This window comes from Fistularia commersonii, chromosome 2 (assembly GCF_037954325.1).
Source record: "Fistularia commersonii isolate RoL2024-O1a breed Wild chromosome 2, RoL_Fcom_v1.0, whole genome shotgun sequence".
Lineage (NCBI taxonomy): Eukaryota > Metazoa > Chordata > Actinopteri > Syngnathiformes > Fistulariidae > Fistularia > Fistularia commersonii.
The window spans coordinates 13,396,839-13,419,119 of NC_141285.1; the positions used below are offsets into that span (position 1 = coordinate 13,396,839).

Sequence of the window (22,281 nt, forward strand, 5' to 3'; positions counted from 1 at the left end):
GACAATACATATTATGCTTGAAAAAAAAAAGGTACTTAGAAGGTCATCAGAGATTTAGACAAATTTAGGGTACACAAGGCTGAATAGAAGGTGTATCGTTAAAGACACTAAGCTATTGGTCATAAATTAATTACTGCTTGTGTTTATGAAGATATTCTCTTCGTGCAATTAATAATACTACACATGATCAAAATTTTCTTTAGATTTTTTTCTTTATACTGTATTGCACAATGGTTGCAATAAAACATCTTTTAGATTTTACTTTAACCTCATTTGAACACACAGAATGAGAATCAGCCACACCATGTGTCTGTGCTTTATTTACAACAATAGGTATTGACATGGGTCTATCAATGGCATGCCGATTGTACATTCAGTGGGGCAGATAAATGTGATATAGATCACTTTAGTGGGTTGGGTTGCTGTCAGTGATCCACTCAATTAACATACTGCATAGCAGGTAGATTGTAAGGGGTAAAATCAATACCCCCATTAAACTCCAAAGAAAGAGTTTCTTACTTTAATAAAATATACAGACACAAATAAAAGTTACATTATGTTCTATTTGGACCAAATTCAGTCTAGATAACATTAAATATAGTTTTTAACATTGTTTTTCTTTGTTCTGTTTTAATCTTGATACAATGTTTATTTTCAGGATTCAAGGGAGAAGACTGTTCTGTAGACATCGACCTTTGCTCATTTGGAATATGCAGTGAAAACACACTTATGTGCACAGAGAATAAGAATGGACAGAGTGTCTCTTGCACATGTGAAAATGGTGAGGAAGACATTTAAGAGTGTTTATAGTTAGTTTATATATGATCCACCAGGCTCTTTCCTGGCAGACGACCTTGCTGGATAACAGAATAAATATGAAGTTAATAATAGTCTCATAGAATGTGCTCCCTTTGCTTTTGAAATGATGTGTTTTTATCTATTAATACACTTTACACTACATATACATGTATTTATTTATACATATTTGAATGTGAGAACATCAGATGTTTTATCTGCCAGCCTTTTCAAAAAAATAAATGCACTTATTAACGCCTTGCAATTAGACCATAAATCAGTAAAAAAAAACATATCTCAACCCAAGCCCTCACATGGTGGACAGCTGACTGCATTCATGGGCTTCAGCCCAGTTTAAATCCAGCTTCTTCTGATTAGGCTGGACACTATTATTAAAATGTTATACTACTTAATTTGTTCCCTAAAATAACACACTTGTGTTAAGAACAGGATAATGATATAAAGAAGCTCTCTTCCTCAGCTTACTTTGACCAATGCTACACAAAGACAGTAATGCCTCTCCGAGATGATCTGGTAAATACATTATCTCTGCTTGATCCTGCTCCCATGTGAAACCCATTGCATCTAACTATTAATTCCACTGTCACTAAAAATGTGTCAGAGGGTCTAAAGAAGCCAAACATTTCTTTGGAAAAAATGTTTGTTATTGCCATCCTATTTGAAATAAACGCAGTCTGCATTAATTTAGTTATGTAAATTACTTTAGAAGTCCATGTCTCAACCAGGGTTACGATAGGAGAGCTCACTTTGTACTTTGGTCAACAAATTGTATGATTCGCACAAAATGGGGATTAGCTGTTTGTAAATACATTTTAAGCTTTGTGAATGTCAGTTTTTTGACAACTAAGGCAAAACCACTTCATGTATGAGGTGATCAATCCTCTCTGATCTTCCTTCATGATTACGACACTTTTATCACAACAGCGGCTGATTGTAGTTGGTATCACCAGAAAAGATTTGACATGTATCGCTGGTATTTGTCATTGCCTCACAATTCAAGGCTTTATTTACAATAAGTGTTGGCGGCAGGTGATACTGTGTTTACATAGGCAGAAATCTTGCTCATAAAAAGATTTCACTTACTTTACCGACCATATTTCATTTTAATTGGCTTTGTAGCAGCTCTGCAGAGTCCTTTCCCCCAAATGAATGGCTACTGCGCACAAGTTCATGTACCCAAATCAATAACTGAACTTTATTACTCCTGTTTCACATATGCTAGGCAGATGTCAGAGTGAAGGATTGTGAATGATTTCTTATGTAAATGAAAGCAACCTGCAGCAAAATGCTCTCCCTAGATCACTTCTCAAGGGCAACCTGAAAAATACTGTCAATTTGATGTTTCAGGTTGACTTACTTGGCATCCACATTATCAGATGCTTTCCAAGATAATGTGTTGCGTAACATGATACTGATGTTTCCTATTACCTTACTGTACATACCACGCTGCCAACTTTTGTTCCATATACAGATATGCTCACATACAGTCACACACACATTCACACTCACCTGCATTTGCATGTGCACGTGAATGTGCATGTGCACATGTGGTAGATTTTTTATTGTTAGTAAAATTATTGTACTCTTAACTTTTTTTTTTTTTTAATATCAAAAAGAAACAATGTATTCCGAATTTGTTTTTGCCTTAGGGCTTTTTGAACTGTCAAGCCCTTGTTAGCTTGTTAAATCATAATAGTAGTTTCTTTCACAGATACAAAACTGTGGCATTTTATCACATTAGTCCTAATAAACAGTCTGCATTGCTAATCTGTAGAGTATCAGTATCAATATCAGCTGCTCAATTTTGTCAGATTGACATCTATAATTCAAGCTTTTTGTCTTTTCTGCTGGTACAGCGATGCATTATAAATTAATTGTAAAAAAATATCTACATTTGCAGAATCACTCTATGCTGGTGCCATTGTGAGTTACTCTTTGGTTTCCTCCTCTATGCTAATTATGAAGAGGATGTCAGGAATGTACACCTTTATCCTCAGTTAACTGTGTAAAGCATATCCACCATGACAAATTATCAGTGGTGGCTAACTTAGAATATATATGCAGCAGCAAAAATAGGCCTTTAACACTTACATGCCTTTCTTTAATGGTTTCACATGCATGTATGATAACAAGTGTGTATACATGTACAAGCCTGAATGTTATCTGTTTCATGTGGTCCCCTTTGTGTATAGATTGACTTTGATCACAGGATCAGGCTTGTTTCAATGCGATGAATCAGAAGAGCAATAACTAGCTCTTATTAGACATGATTAAATAATGTATTGAGCTGAATCCACACATGCCCAGTGAGCTCTTTGAATCAATACATGCTTTGAAATCTAGATTCTGTTTGTAAAAACAAACACGTTGATCCTAATTGGCTAAGGAATTAAATTGAGCTGAAGGATTCCAATAACCCCCCCTTTTTCTATGTCCTACAGGGTTTGCAGGATCGTTTTGTGAAATAAATCTCAATGACTGTGAGTCAAATCCATGCCAGAATGGTGGTATTTGTGTGGATGGCATTGACCTTTATCAGTGCTTGTGCGCAGAGGGTAAGGTGATATTCAATTAATTCCCCAAACAGTCAAGTTGATATGTTGTAGTTAATATTATGTTGCCTTTTAGGTGTGCAACTGATCATTTACACTTGTTTACCAATGTAGCTATTCCATGAAATGTTTATGCCCATTCTTACTCAAATTAGTTGCTTCGGGGGCCTATAACTAATTCATTTAAATTGATAAATATGCAGAGATGAAAAAAGAGAAGAGAAAAAAAACATAACACTGAAATATTTTTTGACTATAGACTTCCATATTCTCTTCATGTGCACACATAAATTGAAGAAACAGTATTTGAAAATAAAACTTAGCACAAGATAACATTTCCAAACCCTGTATGATTTATTAGAAATAGAGAAATAGAAATAGATAAACTTCATTAATAAAAAAATTCACCTGCAAATAACATGAATATAGCAAGGTTTATAAAGCCTATCATATTTTCAAGTTACATTATTTATTTACTTTTTTCTTCATTTCGATCACTGGAACCAATCTGCATTTTGCTGATGGCTGAGATGATTGAAGAAATGATTGTGATTCACTGGTGTGAAAATGATTGCATTGTCTCATTAACTCCGGTTCGCAGTCCACCCAACAAAATGAGAACGAAGATGATTAACGAAAAAGTGAGACAAAATGTAATGGCTTGTTGCCTAATGATTTCACTATACCTACTCTTCAAACCATCTCATTTGATAACAAACATTAGATTCATTAAATGTACTCTCAGCGACTACAAAAGAATGTCTTACTGTAATTTGTTTCCATTTCAAATGAAATTGGTTCTCCCTAAAAATGTTTTATTTTTTTCATTTAAAGATCTAATTAATACAGAAAATGTATTTACATCGTAGAGTCTCAAACATGAGCGTAAAGTGTTTGAAGATTTATTTGGTGAAAGCTCAAAAAGGCAGATATCATCTTGGTTTACAACTGCCTTCTCAGTTGACACCAAAAATATTGATAAAATAATTGGAATACTCAAAATTAGGTTTATACTGTATGTGGTGTTAAAAGTAATAAGATATGTTTTTTTTTCATTTAATAGCATTTTATTCTATGTGTTTAAATTAACCCTCACAGTGGTTCCCTGGCTTGTAATTCAATTCCAGTAATTCCCAACGAAATAGATATTCATGTCACTCAAGCATTTTTTTGTGTTTTCTTAGGGAACTGCATCATTGAGTAAGTGGGAATAAATCTCAGATATTTTTCCAATATTTTTTGGTCCAGTTGGCATCTTGCCTCAGACACAACTCTGATTAAACCTTGATTGCGGGTGAAGACTGTTATGCATTTTTAATGAAGTCAGCATAATTGTCAAATTTTATGACATGGAGAGAGCTGGAAATTGGTTCCATGGTCAGTTTGAGAAATGATGAGTATTTGACCTGCACTGATAGTGCTGATAGCCTAGAATTAGTCATGGACCCCCTGTAGCTGCTCTGTGTGACAGTGCTAATGATTGTCATTTTGTAGCGTGACCATGCGGTGGTATATATTTATGGGGAACTGAAATGTCAGAAATTGGTAGCCCTGTGTTTTGCGTCATGACATCTACCATCTGTTTTTAGAGACATCAAATGCATTGATAACGTAGGAGAATTTTTTCATCCCGTTGAATCTCGTTATGGTAAAGTAATAGGACTGATCACTTTAAATGGATTTTGGTCAGCTATATAATTGTTTACCAGATGTAATTTCTTTGCTTAATTTGACATCAAATGACATGTTTTCAATGTTATGTATTTAAATGGTAACCGCCATTCAGACACTGTCTCTGATGATGATTTTCTTTTTACCTTCATACAGGCTTTGAGGGGTCAAATTGTGAAATCAATTATGATGAATGTGCTCTTGGATACTGCACCAATAATTCAACATGTATTGACCTCGTTGCAGACTATGAATGTGTCTGTCCTTTGGGTTTTGCTGGTGAGTTATCACCATCATCATTCTCATAATTTTGGCTCAAAGGGATACAGTATGGACCGTGGACTCTGGAACACTTACTGGATAATTTAATTGGCTTAGATCATACAGTATCGTATCAAACTAATTCCAGAGTCACTGACATAATGCCTGGTAGTTATATATTCCATTGATAAAGATTAAACTATAAAACTAATATCTTCTGAAATTATGATAGTCACAGAACTGTATGTGCGAGATTGTATTTGCTGTGGTATGGGTCGAGCCTCAGTATCCATTTTCTCATTTGGCAGTGTTGGAAGCTAACTTTGGAATCAGAGCCTGAGAAACAGGCTTGGAATTAGAAAAACTAATGCCATTCAACACATTCAATTGAGAGGGCCAGGTTATGTTTTTGCTATCTTTCTTTGTCTTTTTCCAATCAAACCTTTTATAATGTAGTCCCTGTAACCAGATTATATTAAATAAGGTTTTTTTTTTTGCCTCACTTCAATAGCTGATAGAAAAGGTCATAGAGAATAACACATTTTTCATTACAGAGTTTTTAACTGTCAATCCTTTTTATGTGTCACTTTCATTGACTGACAGTGCAATACTAGAAACTATATGCATTTCCATTTATACTTTTATTGAGTCTGTTTGCCCCATGATTCTAGACAAAGTAATCACATTATCTTGCTGACACATAGCTCTTCATAATCCTACCTGGCAAGGTAAAAAACTTGGCAAGATGACTATTTGGACACAATCTAGCTACAAAGATAGGATGTTAATCTCTTAAGGTAAAAGGTGATCAGTATGGCACTCAAAATGTTCAATATTTTAATCTCACCCCATTTAGAGTACAGTCTTTAATGTGAATACAGTTAAAGTACCTTGATTAAGTTCAAATTAAAAGCAGTGTAGCATTTCTTTCTAAGAGAATACACATCATGACTATTAGTTTTGTAATGAGAGTTGCAGGTACATCAAGCAAATGAAAGCACTTGAAAGGTGATTGAATTTTATTCTTAAGAAATTACAGGGGCCCTGCAGAGTCACTTATATCAGTGAACAAAGAGCTTTTGTGTTGAACTAAGCCTCCAAATTCACAAAATATGTGATGCGGTTTGGTTAGAAGTAAATCTATTACTCCCTGATTTCTGTAATTAGTTTTGAAATAAAACAATCAAAAATGTACATTCCAGAGCAGGAATAAAATATCCCAGTTCGAAATGAATGTAAGAACTGGTCCCTTGAATCTACTACACAATTATTTACATAAAACATGTAACACTGTTTTATTTGCAAATGGTGTGAGCGACCTACATTCACATGTACAGCTTTTAATAAACAAAAACTGATTTGGGTCACGCTTTGTGCTGTGAAAAATGTTTTATAAAATTTTTCATAATTATGGGTTGAATTCCAAACAGTAACAATGATACCCTGTATAGAAATACATCTGTCATTTCTCCATCAGAGAGACAACAGCTGGAAACCATCAAAAGGAAGCCAAATGGCATTTACTTCTGTAATTAAAAGCCCTAGCCAAAATTATTTGGCCCTTAATTTGAAATGCTGGCACAATGCCCAGAGCTTCCTCAGTTTCAACATTTAACAATTTCTTAAGGTTGAGTGTCTTTTATTGTCATAGATTTCATTGCAGTGTAGTCAGCAAGTAGATGGCTCCTTTTTTTCCCTCAAGGCAGTCTCTTTGTGTAACAATATTTCATGCATATGTCTTTGAAATCATTACAATAAGATGAGTGCATATCAATAAGAGACTTTTTACACAGTACCTTTCAAGTATGTCTTGTTTTTAACAATTTTCAACTTGTACATTTTTGCAAATTGTGTTATAAAGTAGATGGAGAACCCTACTCTGCCTCTTTTTCCTTTCAGGGCAGAATTGCTCAACTGCTGTCTCAGCATGTACATCAGATGTTGAGGTGTGCAAAAATGGAGGAACCTGTTTCTATAACTCAGCTGGAGAAATGCATTGTATCTGCCAGCCAGGTACTGTACATTCCATGCTGGATTAAGTTACTTAGTACATAGTCAGTTTTTGTAGTCATAATTCTTTCAGGCTCTAGGCGAGGCATCCTCCTTTATCTTTTTTGTTAAATAATCCAATTTATAGATGTGGACAATGAATAGGAGTATATAATTGAGCTATATTATCACAATGGCAGCTTTGTGTCACTGAGTTTTAGCTGCTTACTTTTTATTTAATGTGCAGCTAGTTCCCAATAAAAACATTCCCATGTCATATAGATTATATTTGCATTAATGATCATGCCTTCAGTACAAAAGCTTACCCTCTCATTTAAACACCATTAGGAAAAAATATTTATCAAACCTAAATTTTGTTTCATTACGCATATTGGTTCTCTGAATAGACAACCAATAGAATAGAATTCTGAATAGATGAATTCTATTCAGAATTCATCTGTAGGATGTTCACAGCTCCTAATACCCTTCCCTGGGTTGAGAGCACAGGCTCTGGTGGTCTTAACATGTAAATCAGCAGGAAGGAAAAACACTGACAATAACATAACAATCTATGATGTCTGTCAGACATTTGATGGCAGAGGGATAGTGAACACAACAGTGCAGAGCACATCAATCACTGCTTTGATCCCACCTCTTACTGGATACCATGGCGATGACTGCTCCTCATCTGGGAGTCAGTGTGTGTCAATTCCTTGTGACCCTGAGGGAACTCTTCTTGGTGAAAGGCTTGCAAATGCTTATAAATGCATTTGTCAACATGGCTGCACCAGGGTGCTCCGCAACACAGTCATAAACCATCGCCTTGATGGTTTGTGTCAACACAGTTTAGTGTGTATGAATCTATCAAGAGGGTTCAGGTGTGACTATTTACCAGATAGGTTCACCATCCTGCAGAGACTTGTTGCAAATTTGGGAAATTCCTTGAATGAATCATGTTCTTGAGAGATACTCTCCTGATTTGGTGCTTTCACTTGCTCTTCCGCTCTCTCTTTGGGAGTTTAATCTCATTGGCAACAACATATAACAGCTTTATTGAACGTATAAGTCATTTCTATCATCATCAGGCTATGAGCTGACTTCAAAGTAATCTTAATACTTAAAATATGTATTTGCCCTCCCAGGATCCAATGGCCTTCTGTTACATTATGTTATCAAAGGAATAGTTCATCTCAATGTGATATGCTTAATTAGGTATAATTTTACTTTGCCCGTTGCTAGTATTACAAAAAAAGGAAAACGGGGGAACAAAGAAATATAATGATACATGTGATAGTTCAGATAATGTATTCAGTGATTAATTAGGCTATGCTACCATTGATCATTCTGTATTTTCTGTAATTGACATCAAGGCATTCATTTTCATAAAAGTATTTATAACTAAACAATGGGGCGAATGTATTTGAGAACTATGTTGATGTTTGTACTTAAAAAAGCTATTTTGCGCCATAACAAATGGAACACTTCTGGTCTCTGATATTTAATCTCATGCACTAAAATTAACCTCACTGGACAACGATAACTCTACCAGCCTAATGTGGGATATCTCACTCTATGATCCCACAATGGCCAAAGGAGCAAAAACACATAACCCCTATCTCTTTTTTTTTCTTTCGGCTTGTAATTCACAGGATCAACCTTCTCCATCTAATCCTATTCTCTGTATCCTCCTCTCTCACATCAACTAAATTCATATCCCCTCTCACTTCATCCAAGAATCTTCTTTTTAGTCTTCCTTCTAGACCTCCTGCCTGGCAGCTCCACTTCCAGCATCTGTCCACCAATATATTCACTATCACTCCTTTGTACATGACTGAACCATCTCAGCCTGGCTTCTCTGACCTTCTCTCCAAAACATCGAACATGTGCTGTCCCTCTGATGGACTCATTCCTGATCCTATCCATCCTTGTCACTCTCAAAGAGAACGACAACATCTTTATCTCTGCGGCCTCCTGTTCTGCCTCCTGTCTTTTTGTCAAAGTCACTGTTTCTAAACCATACGGCATTGCTGGTCTCACCACTGTCTTTTACCCCTTTCCTTTCATTCTGGCTGATAGTCTTCTATCGCATAGTACCCCTGACACTTTTCTCCACCCATTCCAACCTGCTTGAACCTGTTTCTTTACTTCTTTTCCCCACTCTCCATTGCTCTGTCTTGCTGCGACTAACCTTCATTCCTCTCCTTTCCAGAGCATACCTCCACCTGTCTTGAGTTTCCTCAACCTGTTCCCTGCTCGCAATACAAATGACAGTGTCATCTGCAAATATCATGGTCCATGGAGATTCCTGACTAACCTTATCTGTCAGCCTGTCCATTAACTGCATGGCTCATCAACTTTATCCCTTTATAGTTACCGCAATTCAGCACATCCCCCTTATTCTTAAAAATGGCCACCGTCACACTTCTTTGCCATTCCTCGGGCATCTTCTCACTCTGTAAGATCCTCTCCCGCTGCCTCTCCAGGACACTTCCATACCTCCACAGGTATATAATGAGCTGCCTTTCCACTATCCATCCTTCACAGTATATCAAATCAAAGTCCCGACTCTTTCCCAGACTCTTGCCTTTCCTCTTCTCTCTCTGCTTCCAAACACGCCTTCCTCCTCTCATTCTTCAACCAACAGAAGCCCAATTTCCACTAGTACCCTGTAGGTTATCGGCACCAATGGCGGTTATTGTTGACCCGGGCTTTGACTTATCCGGTATGAGATTCTTAGGTTTAATTCGCATATGTGGTTTTGGCACAAGTTTTACGCTGGATGCCCTTCCTGACGCAAGCCTCTGCATTTATCCGGGCTTGGGACCAGCTCAGGGAGGTGCTGACCAGTGCCTCTCTGAGGCTGCGTAACATAACCCCTACCTCTGATGTGCAAATCTTGTTTGGAATTAATACATAAATACATACATACATACATATATGTATACTTACTTGTATAAGAAAGTATAGGTACAAGTATGTATGTATACCTTCTCTTACAGGTATGTATATATGTATGTATGTATACCTTGTTATACAGGTATGTATGTATGTATGTATGTATGTATAATCTTTCCATGGTCTTCCTGCCATGTTTTTTACTCAGAACTTCTCAACACTTACAGTGCCACAACACCATGTCTTACACATCTATGAGTACTAATATATGTATGTTTATGCGTGTTATTTTGTCTTATGATACTACAAGACTTTGAACAAAATTTTAATTTTACTATAATAATACATGTTTTGTCATATTTCTACACTCACCAATTTCTTCTAGTGCAATATTTTCCATTTTCCATTGTATTAATCTGTTTAGCCCCATGAAAAAGATCCTTCCCTTTCAGTATAGGTAAATTCAATGTTGATATTCCTGGGTGTTACTATGAATATTTTTATTTGGAAATAATTGCATCACACTAATATGTACTTGTCAGTTTCCACACATAGAGCAATAAATACATTTAAACAGCATTATGACATCAAAACATTGTTAGAAAAAAAACATATTGGTATAAGCTGCCTAAATAACGTTAAACATCTTGCCTCTCTCTCAAGGTCTAACAGGTTGGTTTTGTGAAATAAACATTGATGACTGTGAGGCAAAACCTTGTGGAGTCCTGAGCATGTGTGTAGACACCATCAAAGGTTACAATTGCTTCTGCGCACCTGGATTCATCGGCAAGTAAAAGCAGTCTTGAAGTTATTCTTTGCAAATCAAAATGGCATTTTCACAAAGGCAATATGTCTGTCATGCTCCTTTCATGCTTTGTAGGACATAACTGTGAGATTGAAGTGAATGAATGCCTCAGCCAGCCCTGCAGAAATGGAGGCTCCTGCATTGACGAGCTCAACTCATTCAGCTGCCAGTGTCCTCTTGGAATCACGGGTATATTGTACTCCAACCAGAATTTTTAATTATATAATTGAAAAAAAGTGATGGTTACAAATAAGCCGGTTGAGCAGAATGACCTAATTCGCTCTGTCCCATACAGGGTAAATTTGTTTTCTTCATACCAATCACTGAAATTGTCTATTTAAAGGTCAGATTAGTTACACTGAAAGCTAAAATCTTTAGCCGATCACACAACTATAGATACTTGTGGAAATAAACTGCTCTGCACGATTACATTTTCCGGTTGGTTTTTGTTGTTGTTGTTTTTTGTGCATTTTTGTTGAGTATCTGTTGAATAATGTTTTCACATCTAAGCAGATAGGGTGCATTGTTTTAACCTTGATATATGAACTGTTTAGGAACTCCTGTCACCAAAACATTGGTTCCAAATAAATATTGTTTACATAGCTGAAAAAATCTCCAAATTATTTAACTGATTTGTTGAAAAGGATTAACTATTACATTTCTTAGATAATTTCATAGATCATGGGTTATGGATTGATCCTTTTTTCCTCTCAGGCAATTATTGTGAAGTTAACATAGATGAATGCTCATCTTCTCCCTGCCTGCACAACGCTACCTGTATTGACCTTGTTCATGGCTACAAATGTGTATGTGCCCCTGGGTTTACAGGTTTGTGCATGTTCATTTTCTAATTGCAAGAAGTATACTTATAGACTGGGCTTAGACATGTATATACGCATGCACATAGATGTGTGGGTGTGTTCGTATGAATGTGTGTATATATATGTGTGTGTGTGTGTGTGTGTGTGTGTGTGTGTGTGTGTGTGTGTGTGTGTTTGTGTATAATCTGTAGTAACTCGCATTGGTTCCTATCAGGTGGGAATCTACTCTTACCATGTCTCATCCTTTGAGGCCTAAGCAGGAGTCACACTTTTCAAAGCTAGGGCCCCCTATAATAGTGGAAAGAGGAGGTTATGATACCTCACCCTGATATTTTATAATTATTTGTTAAAGAAAATATAGAAAAACAATGTGGTTTCTCTTTTTAAAATCTTAGGAAATTGATTCATTGGGACTCTTAAAGTGTTCAGAAAAAAAAAGATTGTTGCTATAAGATAGTGATTAGATTTTATTCTATTTAAACTTTTGTTTTGTTTATTCACATAACTTATTTTCATTTGTATTATGTTATCATAAAAGATTTTCTAAGCAATTACATTTGGCACTTAACACTTTTTATTCCATTAACCATTTAGTTGAAATATCATGGGCATATTCATTTGTTTGTTTGGTGTTATTTATATAAAGCCAGATAAAGGACCCCCCACCAGCACAACCCCTCCGGCCCACCCCATTAAATTCAAAGGCTTAATGCATAAATAACTCCGTGGTGGCGAGATCCACCTCATTTAAACTATGCTGTACAGTAAATGCAATGGATTTGTTTGTAATTTTAAAATTAATTACTTGCCTTTTATTTGTGAAGCTTTTCAGTCAGTGACCCTGTGCATCATATTTAGCAGACTTTTGTTGGTCTTTTTTTTTTTTCGTCGAAGGTATTGGTTGTGAACTTCACATTGATGAGTGTGCTTCATCTCCCTGCAAGAATGGAGCCACTTGCATTGACCAACCTGGTAATTACTTCTGCCAATGTGTGGCTCCATTTAAAGGTAATGAACGCTGTGGGAATGGGAACAAAAAAGCAAAGTTAATTAACTTCACTTACTATTATTTTCACCTGTCTGAACTCAATTTATGTTGTAACAAAATCAGTACATTTTCACTTGGTACTTGTAGTTGAATTTAAGAACAAGAGAATTTGTGAGATGTCTTCAATGATAGGAAGTTCTGATCAAAAAGTGATTTTTTTTTTTTTTTATCATTTCATAAGACATCTGGTAAGGGTCCCTGTTAAGCAACTGAATGTCGGTGGGAGCCCAAAAAATTGTCTGGACATCATTATAGAAAATCAGATTTTAAAAATCAGATTTAGATTTTTTTTTTCAGCACAGCAAAACAGAATAGTAAGCCTTGTACCTTAATGAAGGAAACACTTTTTTTTTGATCAAAATATAGATTTATAGTGGCATTGTTGGTTAAATAAATCCATTTAATTAATCAAGTTGTTAAAGACAGCAGGAATCACTATTAATGTGTCACTATAAATGTGTTAAATTTACCTAGACTAGGGACTTTTGTTCCCAAATTAGTTCAAATGCCTTTGTGAGGCAAAATAACAAATTGCCATAGGCTGTTATTAATTTTCTTGAAGCAAGCAGAATTAATTCAGAGACAGGGAAACCGCCATTGTCTAAGTTCACATCATTGTTATTTTTGTAGATGTTTAAATCAGATGGGATCATTAATAGCAGTCACATGCTTTCGGTGGGAAGTTTAAACCACAGTACTTTTAAATAATTTCAAAGTTGTTATTCAAAAATGAAGAAAAAAAACGGGTCCTCTGTTCTTTTTTTACTTTAAACATTTGTCTTGCTGTATTTTAAATCATTTTCTCTACAGAATAGGTGTAAGGAAAAATATGAGTCTGATCTTGTAAGTCCATTTATTCCATTGAATTGCACATTGATTCTTTGTTTTTCCTCACTGCCTCTCCAGGTCAAAACTGTGAGTTTCTACCCTGTGAGGCCAGTAATCCCTGCGAGAATGGAGTGTGTGTGGAAGAAATGGATCAAGAACGTTACCCTTTGGGTTTTCGCTGTCACTGTGACCGGGGTTTCACTGGACCCCGCTGTGAAATCAACATGGATGAGTGCAGCTCCAGCCCCTGTTTTCACGGCTTCTGTTATGATGGTAAGACAGAGCCAATTCTGCCAAGAGGCTACAGAGAGGAACAGAAGCAAAGCTCCATGTAGACATAAATACACAATAAATATGTGATTTGCTCCTATAAAAAGAGAGACACTTTCACTAGGCTCACAATTAGTGCAAATAGAGGTCTTCTATACATCGTAGTTTAATTTAGACACCAACACTTGGGTCTCATCTATCCATGTCTGTTCAGGACAGGATAGATCAGGATAAAAGTGTTAAATTGTAAAAATTGTTTAAAACTGTAATTTTCCATCAGTATTATTGATAGGTGGTCAAAACCTTTTTCATTTCTCAAGATGAGAAATGAGAAAAATTAGAAAAAATGACATTGAAAACTGAGATCTCAGAAATCCAATTAAATATCTACTTTTGCAATAGCATCTTTGCAACTCTTGGCCATTGTGTAAGAAAATGATGATGGCAATGGAATCCAATTGGTCCAAGGCCATCCTACTCTGCACTGTGCTAAAGTAGATCTCAGACCAGCTCTCTTGACTCATTTTGAGAGCAGCCAGTTCACTTTAGGCTAGTGCTGCAGGTCTTTGGGAATCATTGGCCAATGCTCAGCAGCAGCCAGCCAGCGAGCCACCAGGGAGAGCATTGCATAGCCACAGTGGCCAAGATGAGTAATGCTGCTGCCACCCAGGACCTAAAGCATTTAATGAGAGTAATAGCAGCTACACCTACCAAGACAGAGTGACAGCATAGATTACACAGTAAATCTTTGGGATAATGAAGAATCCTGGGACCCTGACTGGGTAAGTAATAAATTCACTCCTGTAAGAACTGCAATTACCTCTGTCACCAGTTACCTGTACTCCAGTGTTATGTTACATAACCATAATGATACATCCCTCATCATCAATAATTAAAGCGGGAAAGAAGTATATATCAGTTGTTAGAAACTCTAAATTCTGAATGAAGAAATTGGCATATTAGTAACATCTAAATAAGGGATGACCCTAGAATGGGCTTTCTTCCTCTGTTGCGCATCTCCTCACATCATAAAGTGTGTTGCAAGGGGTGAAAGTGTGGAAACAAATGACAAGGCATTCGCCATTTCTTTTATGAGGAAGTGGGTACATTCAAGTGAAGATAAGGAAAGTAGAGGGTAAAAGGAGAGGTCAGTGGCCATTGGCCAGACAAGTTAATTTAAAGATTGTTAAAGTGTCAGACTCTGCCAGACTGATGCACACTGAGCTAGCCTGATGAAATTGGATATTTATTTTCAGGGGTACCCCAATTAAGAATTTAAAGCACAGTGGGAGTTTGTTCTTTGTTTTGCTGATCAGCACTTACCTGTCCAGAGATATGATATATTCGAAATACTGACTGAAGTGAATACATTTATGATACAAGGTATTGTAGGTAACCTACTTAACTTGTTTCAGTTGTAGACGGATTTTATTGTCTTTGTAATCCTGGATATGCCGGGCCGAGATGTGAGAAAGACATTGATGACTGTTTGAACAGTCTGTGCAGTGCCAACTCAATATGTAAAGATCTCCATCTGGTAAGTAGACAGCTTTTGTTTATTTGTTTGTGTGGTTGGTTGGGTTTTTACTGTAAAATGGAGTCAATGTAAATATGAAGATATACGACAGTTTGAAGGGGTTACAACGCATAAAAATACTTCACCAAAGTCAGAGAAAGCCTGAGATGTCCTGCTAAATATTGTACTTAGCAAAATGAAAATTAGGTTATTGCTAAATCACATGGATGATACCCTTTACTTTTTGTCAGAATGAAAGCAGAATTGTCCATGATAACATAAATAGCAGGAGTGACTCTGACTTGCCCTATTGAATCTGTTTCTAAGTGAATGAAGGGTTTTCAACAAAGAACATGAAACATTTTTTCTTATAACTCACTCCCACTCTATCTTTGACAGAATAAAACTCTATCACCGATTAAAAAGGTCTTCTCTTTTTTATATGTTGTCCAGCTGAGACAATTATCATAGTCAATTCTGATGAGAGTAATGGGTCACAAAATCATGCTGGTTAAACAAGAGATTTCATCCCAAAAGATGATGTATTTATAAAAGTCAAATATAGAAAAACTGACCGCGTAATTTCACAGACACTTCAATCAGCGTCACCATGGCAACCTTTGACTGCTGTTGAATCCACACAGTAAGAGGTGATTTGGTGCAGTTCTGTTATCTAGGTCTTGACACTAGCCATCTGGCCAGTGAATGGAAAACATTGCAAATTGTTGCGTTGAATATAAAATATGTTAATTTGCGTTATTTGTTTAGAGATAAATAGCTCAAACAGTAGCGATGTATGGTCTGTTTGGAGAACAAACATAACAAATTTATTTTCATTGTGTAGAAAATGTCACCTTATTATTGTCATCATTATTTGTAGTAGAGGTTAGTAATACTACCACTACTACTATCATTATTATTGTTGCCATTATTATATTATTCTGTATTTGTCAGGTCAATTACATTGATTTTTGATCGACCTTCCGCTCTCTGGGATATTTAAAGAGCTTGATTAATATAGTTACTTATGGCGAGAGAGAGAGAGAGAGAGAGAGAGAGAGAGAGAGAGAGAGAGAGAGAGAGAGAGAGAGAGAGAGAGAGAGACAGAGCACTTGTGTATTTAAAGATATCTAAATAAGGAGATGTTCTATAATATTGTGCTTATTTAAGCATAAGGAGTAGCTGTGAGAAGGCGTTGGATGCTGAATCCTGCTCACAGACTGCAACAATTGCCAGGGGCCTTTTTCCAGAAGCTGCTTACTTAAAGCCCAATGATTTCATTGATGTGGGAAACCACTAAAGACGTGTAAAATCTGATACCAAAATAGTTATCCGAATAACAGAACAAATGTTCATTAAAAATGAGCATGAAACACATGTAACAGCAGGATAATCAATCAATTGATAGATTTTACTCGTTCACTGATTTTACTTGAGAGAGAGAGAGAAAGAGAGAGAAAGAGAGAGAGAGAGAGAGAGTCATACTGTCTTATGCAAACGCAAACAATGCCCTGTACACAACAGAGCAATTCTTCTCTCAGAAGACTACATCCCGGAGAGCTTTAGTTTATTTTGGAAAAGTGTGGTTCCTGAAGGTGACATAGCAGCAAAAATTAGATTTAGATCAGTTGGCAGGGGTAAGAAATTTGAGTTTCTTGAAGGTATCTAATTAATCATAAGATGACTTCATTTTCCCCTCAACAGTATAAGATGGACAGTGTACAATTTATATCAAACAAAGTTTAACAACCCCTAACAACCCCCCCCTGTATATGCAACTCCTATTAGCATACATCCAACCCAGTGCATGTAGGACCTTTGGACAAAATCCTGGCAATGAGGAATCTTGAAAAAACCTTGACCATATGAGTGGATTAATTCTGTATGCAAAGAGGTTTTTTAAATTAAACCCATACCTTGGAATTAGACAACAAACCATTTATCTTCCATGCCATGATTAATTATACTAATGCAGATTTCAATGATGAAATAAAGGACAAGTGTTCCACACATTGTTTGAATGAGAGAGAGCAAGGTAAAAAAAAGAGCATAAACCATTTCCATTACATTTGTAATCTAATATTCTTGTATGATTGAATAGCAAATCTGGACTAAATGTGTCTCAAATATTTGCTGCAGCATGACAATATCTTTCTACATAAAATATGCGCTTATATTATTGTATGCTATAAAGCTACCATATGCCTTGAATGGCATTGAGAAAAAAAGGCTTTCATTTCATCCACAGGGTGTGTTGTAGGAGGAATATATCAGCAATAATGTGGCAAAGTAAGACAAGCATGAATCTTTCACAGTTTAAACAAATTTCCAAAGGCTTTTTTTGCCATTGGGAGGGTTTATTCTACAATATTTTAAGCATCTGAGTACTGTGGGGTTATTCTGTCAAATCCTAGCATCTATTTGAGTGAAGCCCAAACTGTAGCACGGCTCATTTCAATTCACAGTAAATTTTGCATATTGTGCTGGAGTTTATTGATAAGTGTAAAAAAATGCTGTGGTCCTGAAAATAAATGCTTGGTTTAAAGCGTAAGAGCATCAATCCCTTTTTTGTATTCTAGAGTTACGAGTGTGTGTGTCGCACTGGCTGGGAGGGAACGTACTGCCAACAAGAAATTGATGAATGTTTGTCACAGCCCTGCAAAAACAATGGTTCCTGCACCGACCTTCTCAACGGCTACAAGTAGGTGTGCAAGCTTGCTCAAGGGTTCTGTCCCCACTACTTGCATCAGTCACTTAATAAATGCAAAAAAAGAGGCAGTTCAGAGATAGCAATATGTCCTTCCACTGGCAGCTGAGATAATGAATTGCAGATGGCAGGTAAAACAAATGAGTCAATCAATGGCTCACAGCATGAAAAGGTTTCAGGGGATCTGTGACTCATTGAAGGAAAAAGCCAGTGTATCTGCTTCAGCAAATGCCCTACTCGCTAGGGAGATGTAAAACTGCTTCAGGTGGAAAATCTAGGGAATGGAAAGAAAATGCAAAGCGGGGTAGATGGCAGTGTTCAGGTGCTCACTGCCACCAAGTGGAATATTAAGCTTCTTAAGCAGATACTTCAGACTTGCAGACATTCTGATTGACTCTTTGTTTCCCAGTCTTTCGAGCTGTCTGTCCCTAACATGAATCCACTTCATTCCTCTTGGTGCTCTACCCTTCTGTGTTATTGATCCTGCCCATTTTAAAAGCTCGTATCCCAAGTATCAAGGTTAATATGTTTTTTTACTTCTCATTTTTTTTTAACGACTAGCAGGAAAGCAAGTGCCCCTACAGGAACACAACCTGCAAACTTTATTTATCCAACATTATTTTTAAAGTATGCCAAAGTAAGTTTGATAATGTCAAACCTTTTTTCTTTTCGACTATTTCCAAGGTGCTTATGCTCACCAGGCTGGACAGGTGAGGACTGTGCGGAGGATGTGAATGAATGTGATTCTCGGCCTTGTCTAAATGAAGCTCAGTGTCAGGAGTCAGATGTACCTGGGGAATTCTTCTGCACCTGTCCACCCTTCTTCGGTGGCCCCCTGTGCAATCAGCCTTATGACCCCTGTGACCTACTCCACAATCCTTGCCTGCATAACTCCACCTGCCTGACACGGTCCGATGGAACAGCCTCCTGCAGATGCCCACTTGGTTAGTGATCACACTGCGAGAACTTTGTAAGAAACTGCACAATTTTCTTTAAAACAACTTAATAGGTTACATCATAATAATGCCATGCTGCTTAAACACTACCTACAGTCATCACGCATATTTAAAAGAGCATTATCCAAACGTGACACTAAAGATAGAGGAAAATTATATTTTTTGTATCTGCTCACCGAAATGCACGAGGTTTCAGCAAAAACACAACACCATACCACCAATGACTTTTAATGTCATCTTCTTTAATATAAATTAAGCAATATGTCCACCGCTTCTGGCACAACAGCTTTCACAACAACACTACAGCCTTCAATGAATTATATGTTATCGTGTTATGCTGTTATCATACCATGACAAACTGAGGCAGATAGTATAATGCTTATTTGTCCCCTTATGAATGTGGTCAAGGGTTACATAGATAAATACATATTGAGTTGGACTTGAGACATATGGCAGATGAAAAAAGATAAATCACAGATTGAATAGCTCACCTCTTTTGTGGATTAAAAAAAAAGTAACTCAATACATCATTCAATCCCATCACTATGGCAAAAGATAAAAAGCCTTGTCTGTTAATATCCGGTATTTTGGTCATGAAAATATGCTGTCATTAACAACTGTCGTTTTTTTAACTGAACAATATTAAGACAAGGCAAGTCTAGTTTTTTTCTTTCATAGCTCTCAACTTCAGAGAAATTCAAACTACTGCTGCCTTCATGTCACACAAGCAAAGCATCATGGCTATAAATGGGCATCAAATATTCATATATAATGTTAAAGTATATTAAAATGATTCAAATCTGGAAAAAAAATAAATGTAAATAGAAAATAGAGAGCAATAATATTGCAGAGAAAACTTTGGTGCTTTGATTTACTTCTTGAAAGCCAGTAGAAAAAAATTACTTTTAAGCCAAAATGTAAAATAACAATAGTTACAGGGGACTAAATATTCATGGAAGTCTGCTCTGTATATTCGTAGCATAAAAATAAATAAATAAATGAATGCTGCTTCTCCATGGTTAGTTTTGACTTTGAAAAGAAAACTGAAAGAAAACATGTCCGAGATAATCTGAGAGTTTGGATGGTACATGATGTATCCGCAGATCAGAAATTGGTACCTGGGCTAATTAGGGCCTGAAACATCCAATTTCTCTAAACCAGCAATGATATTTCAAAATAAGTTCTTTCACACAAAAATTCCAGGGTAAATATCAATAATAAACTGATGATTTTCACTCCTGGGAAAGTAAAGAGATGAGCCGCAGGTTTCTGAGACAACTATTGCCCTCTAACAGTTTAAATAAGCCACGGCAATTGTCAACCCAAATAAAGACAAATGCATTGGTGTTTTTCCCCTTTGTGTGTTTATTTATTTATTTATTTACCCATTTATTTATTCATTTGTCATTAGTCAATATCACACTGATGCTGTTATTAATGATATTGGATTCGGACACTTCCAGATAATTAGCCATGTTTTCCCGCTGTGTGAGAATATTATCGCAGTTGTGCTGAGGTGGATTTGCAACAAAGGTGTAGGGGGGTTTATAGTCAATGTTAGTGGTAGGTTAACAGCTTTAAATGCAGTGTCTAATTATCGTTTATATAATTAGGACATGATCTTAATCCTTTCTGTCTGTTAACTCAGCTACTTGGATAATGGAGAGGTTGAACAATAGTGGCTCAAGTAGTGATCTATGGGGATTCCTAGGGCTTTTTTTTGCCTTCCCAATTGATGCAAGGTGGCCACTATAATTTGATTATGAAGCAGGCCATTTTGACATTTTACTGGGATGAGAAAAGAAGACGGATAGTATCAATCAACCAATTCAGTTTGGAGTATTAATATATTATGATTACTGTTTATAATTGCATTGTAGTTTGCTACTCTCGGTTTTAATTAAACATGTGATTTCATGCATGATTAGTGGCCTATTTTTGGAGTCTTTCAACGTATAGGGCCCTTGAAAAATCATTTGCCAGAACTGAGATACTGGTTTTGGCAGAAGTCAAGATGCCATGACATCCTCTTTTACTTTGCTTTTCTCTTCTTTTGTCAGCTTTTTTCTACAAGCACGTAGCAAGACAGTAATTAAAGCACCTGGATTTATGTATTAATCCAACATAAGAAGTGACAAAATTTCATTCTGAATTCGGAGAGTTTCTTTGTTATTAAAACACATGGCAAATTGCATGATATGGATCGTGCTTTTATTTTTGCAAGGGACAAATGACATTCAGCAGATTTTACAATTTTAATCCACTTAATCATCCTCTGCACAAATTATATTTTTAGATTCACTCTAATGTAGCTGAATGCACTTCCTAGGTTGTTTCATGAACTGGCCAATGACAGTTTCTGTCATTTCATTTGGTGATCAATTAAATTTTTAGGACTGACTACTAATAAAATATTACCGGGTAGTTAGGTATAAGTTCAAAAAAGACATTAACCAGCCACTTTCAACTGTGGGTTGGATCCGCATCTAATACTAATAGGGATTTGTTTAATAGACTGAAAATCAAAAATGTACCTTAATATAATGACAAGCAATTATATTACATTTACACACAACAGAAATATCTTTCACATCAGATTCAGGTGAACGCTAAAACATGAAATGAATGATTGAAAATGTCCCATAATTTGAATCGTCAATTCTGAAGTCTGCCCCAACAAATCCAGAGAAAAGGGGGAACATTTGAAATTTATCATTCATACTAACCAGTTAAAAAGACGTGGCACAGTAATGTTCTCACCTCCAGTAGCTGTATCAGCGGGAAGAGGGAAAACTGATGTAGATATAAATAGTGATGCTGGGTTAGGTACTGAAGGCCTCCTTGGAGAGGAATAGGAAATTAGGTACGGCTGCATACATTATACCAAGAGCTTTGCGTGGGCTTGGTTGTTTGCGACTCACACACATATTATGACTCGTTTCTCTACATTATTATTCTCCATGAATCCATCCTACACAACCACAGCTTAACAAGCATAGCAGCTCGGTACAACTCATGGCATGATCCCAGCACAGCAATTGATCTGATTCGTTTAACATTATAGATTATTTGTAAAAGAAATTGTGTAGGTTTTACTATTGTTTGCAGTTCAAGGAAATTGGAATTTTTCTCATTTCCAAATGTAA

General features: G+C 36.3%; 1 protein-coding gene across 4 annotated transcripts in view; it reads left to right on the forward strand.

Moving 5' to 3' along the window:
• eys (EGF-like photoreceptor maintenance factor) overlaps positions 1-22,281 on the forward strand; it is a 164,495-nt gene that overhangs the window by 33,026 nt on the left and 109,188 nt on the right. For all 4 annotated transcript variants that reach the window (XM_086168217.1, XM_086168227.1, XM_086168234.1 and 1 more), the window contains 12 exons: positions 659-781; positions 3,258-3,371; positions 5,196-5,318; positions 7,200-7,313; positions 10,848-10,970; positions 11,065-11,178; positions 11,704-11,817; positions 12,705-12,818; positions 13,765-13,959; positions 15,372-15,493; positions 18,052-18,173; positions 18,864-19,123. In XM_086168217.1, the coding sequence (XP_086024343.1) occupies positions 659-781; positions 3,258-3,371; positions 5,196-5,318; positions 7,200-7,313; positions 10,848-10,970; positions 11,065-11,178; positions 11,704-11,817; positions 12,705-12,818; positions 13,765-13,959; positions 15,372-15,493; positions 18,052-18,173; positions 18,864-19,123 (1,638 nt within the window). The remainder of the gene's footprint in view (positions 1-658; positions 782-3,257; positions 3,372-5,195; positions 5,319-7,199; positions 7,314-10,847; positions 10,971-11,064; positions 11,179-11,703; positions 11,818-12,704; positions 12,819-13,764; positions 13,960-15,371; positions 15,494-18,051; positions 18,174-18,863; positions 19,124-22,281) is intronic.